The sequence below is a fragment of the Clupea harengus genome, unplaced genomic scaffold (genome assembly GCF_900700415.2).
Source record: "Clupea harengus unplaced genomic scaffold, Ch_v2.0.2, whole genome shotgun sequence".
NCBI classification, from domain to species: Eukaryota; Metazoa; Chordata; class Actinopteri; order Clupeiformes; family Clupeidae; genus Clupea; species Clupea harengus.
Window position 1 is genome coordinate 149,211 of NW_024879590.1, and position 3,290 is coordinate 152,500.

Below are 3,290 nucleotides of genomic sequence, written 5' to 3' on the forward strand. Positions count from 1 at the left end.
GACCAGCCCTCTGGGTTTCATGTGCTCCAGCCCTTGCCAACGGAACAGTGACTCATCAGGACAGTTACTCTCCACCCCTGAGGGAGAATCCAGAGTCAATGGTGGTCAGACAAGAAACCCATAAACCCCTTGAGATAGTGTGCATGTTCAACAGTCTAATGAGACTGTGGCGTATGTACAGGAAGCAAGACAGCACTAATAGGCAACAAAACCACATAACACAGCTACTGTGTCTGCGTGCAACATGTGAACAGGAGAAGGGTGTCGAATTGACATTCTTTTTTTGAAGGAAACTTAAAAGGTTGCAAGGAATAATTTTGAAAATATTCCTAATATAAAATGTACAGATTATTCCATTATTGTACGACTACATTCTCCTCAATCATGTAATCCAGACATTGTTCAAAGTTGTTTGTTTTATTTGTGTAATTAAATAAATGTGCAACTTTATGTACAACAGTTGGAAAATGACTATAATAAGGCACAGTTCCAGGGTCATTTGTTATTATAGTGTAAAGAACTGTAGTCTATTAAAACACACCTACCGGCAGGTCATCAATTATGCCAAATTAGCAGAAAGTCCAAAATAAAATGAGTTTACAGATACATTGGCACTCTTCTTCAGAGGAGCAGTAATACACAGGTTAGACTCGCTTGATGAATCAGAGACTTTGTTTTGGAAATGGTTCTTCCTTAACAGACATGACATTTTCTGCACAGATGTATTAGTGTTTAGTCTTTAGCACGATCCTTAGGGGAAAAAAGGCAATTAAGACAGTAAACCAGAACAGAGAAAATGTTACACTCCTGCCAGATGGTCTGATGAGCAAAGTTCCAAACAACTACAGATTATGATTTCAGAACAAACGTAATGGATAGGGAGATGAAGGGAAATTAAAACAGTTGTGTTCATCAATATGCATGCAACTATTTCTGCGTGCTATGGCTATACACTGAGTGTATGTGCATTGAGTCTTTTCTAAACTGTATATTGTCTGTGAGAGAGATTGGTCAAAATATGTTTTAATAGTGGTGAGAGTATATACGCAGAGTTAATGCAAGTCCTTTACAGGGTTACAAGTCATTTGGCTGGGCTTAGTTTTCTTAACAACATTGTAGTGCCAGTATTCTCATAAAACGTGGGATAGAAAGACAGCTAGACAGACAGAGACATACACATCGCACACTAATGATGAGTCTTTAGTGCCACAACGGTTTTAGAAAATCTGGCCCAAAATAGAAGTAAAAATGATTGTAGAGTGTAGATGATTGTGCACAAGAAACCTCTATTTCCTAGCAAACCTAGTGATCCGAGATGTTAATTCCCAAAATAAGTAAATGACACATTTTATGCTCAACCTTCACTTGGGAAACGACCAGTGAACAGATCATTGCTCTAGCCTTTAAAACCCTGATTCATTTTCACTCCCACTTGACAGAACACAAGACGGAAGATAACTCTGATGTCTATAAGGGCAACAACAATGGTGAATGTAATGTGTGTGATGTAGTGGTATATAGCTTTTGAGGACCTTGAATGATGGAAACCGTAAAAAAAAACACAACAGACGTAGTGTCTCCCTTGTCCAGCCTAGATCTCATTGGCTGTACACAGGAGAGCAGACATCAAAGAACCTCTAAACAAGGGGAGTCTCTGTGACTTAGACCAGATGCCTAAGGTGCAATGAAAGAGCTGGCTATACCGCCGTAGATGGGAGTTCCTCTTTTTTTTTTTTTTTTTTTTTTTTTTTTAACAAAGAATTCGTATTAGAGCCAGGTGTGCTCATGCTGTGACAAGCATGAGAACTTTGATGCTCGATCTGGTGAAATGCATTACTTGCATTACTTTGAAAAAAAAAAGAAAGTGATAAAAAAGGTTAAAAGACACCATGAACAGTTAGCTTCAAATATCAAATGTTGAATGTAATGTTATTTTGATGGTAAAAATATAGACTGGACCTTACATTGGTCTTTAATTCCATACCGTGAAGCTTCGTGATTAAGTGTGAAACAACCGTTCAGACAAAATGTGCAAAGAGCTCATCCATTTTCACCCCAAAAGCTAAATGCGTAAAAGTGTCCATCTGGTACAGTCCTAGGCCCGCCATCGGCACCCCTTAAAACTGGTTACATTAAAATTCCACCTCCATCATAAAAAAAGGAATCCACCTAAAAGTCTAATTTTACAACATCAATAATGATGTTCAGGTAAAAACATAAGTCCAGCCCCTCCTAGCATACATTGGGAGGAGGTAGTCATGTCCTTTTTTTTTGGAAGGCAGGAAGGCTGTTGCTCTCAGAACAACAATAACTCTGCCCCAGTCAGTCCAGTGGCCTTATGGGATTTGTAGTTGAGTGGTTCACAAGCCAAACGGGAGAGAGTCAGAGGCTTGAGTCACGCACCGAAAACCGTTAGGAGAGACGCAGCAGAGCCAGGTGGCAGACCTCCCTCCATCATGACGCCTCTGTTGGGTGGGGGGAGGGTTTCCGTGCATGAGCTAGGCTGAGCCTGGCGGCAGGCCTCACACCGGTCCAGGGTAGGTGTAATGGTTGTTGTGTTCGGAGTCGGCCATCTGCATGCTGGGCTTGCGCTCCAGGGCGTCGCTCTCTACCATCTCGGGGCTGGAACAGCGAGGCGGACGCAACTTGAAGAAGTCTGACACGTAACGCACCTGACGAGGAAACGGGGGGGGGGGGGGCGGGCAAAGAGAGAGAGAGAGAGAGAGGCAAAAGAAAAATATATTTGTACACTTATTACCAAATTTGTAAATAAAATAAACAAAACATTTGTATTGATTAAGTGGTGTTTGTAGAACATAATCTTATATATCATTACGTATATACACAACAGTGAAAAAGAAAAAGGTCTGCAAGGAGCAACAAGCAGGAAGGGAATTCATCTCATGAGCTCATCTGCACACCATGTGTGAGGTAGCGTGTCAGAAAGAAAGGAAGCAACAAAGTAAACCAAAAAGGATGTGGAAAAAAAGAAAGGAAACGAAAAACAATACATACAGGAAGCAAGAAGAGCAGAAACAAAGACAGAAAGAAACAAAGCAAAAAAAACCCAAAGGCTTGCTCCTGTAGCTCCAGGAGGACCTGGTGCCTCTAATCCTGACAGGGCCTAGGCTCTCTAATTGCCAACAGCAGTGGAGAAATCCAGCCCCTCTTCTCTCCCACCCTTTCTCTCTCTGTGTGCCCCCCCCCCCCCTCACTTCCTAGTTGTCCAGAAAATGATTCATGCACGTTTGAAAGGTACTCCTGAGAGTTTTTCGTTTTTGTTCCTCTCT

The 3,290-nt window shown here is 41.6% G+C and overlaps 1 protein-coding gene across 1 annotated transcript in view; it reads right to left on the minus strand.

The window, feature by feature from the left end:
• Positions 1-401: 401 nt before the first annotated feature.
• LOC122129107 (phospholipid phosphatase 2-like) overlaps positions 402-3,290 on the minus strand; it is an 18,974-nt gene continuing 16,085 nt past the window's right edge. The window contains exon 6 of the mRNA XM_042704146.1: positions 402-2,672. Within this exon, the coding sequence (XP_042560080.1) occupies positions 2,523-2,672 (150 nt within the window). The 3' untranslated portion in view covers positions 402-2,522. The remainder of the gene's footprint in view (positions 2,673-3,290) is intronic.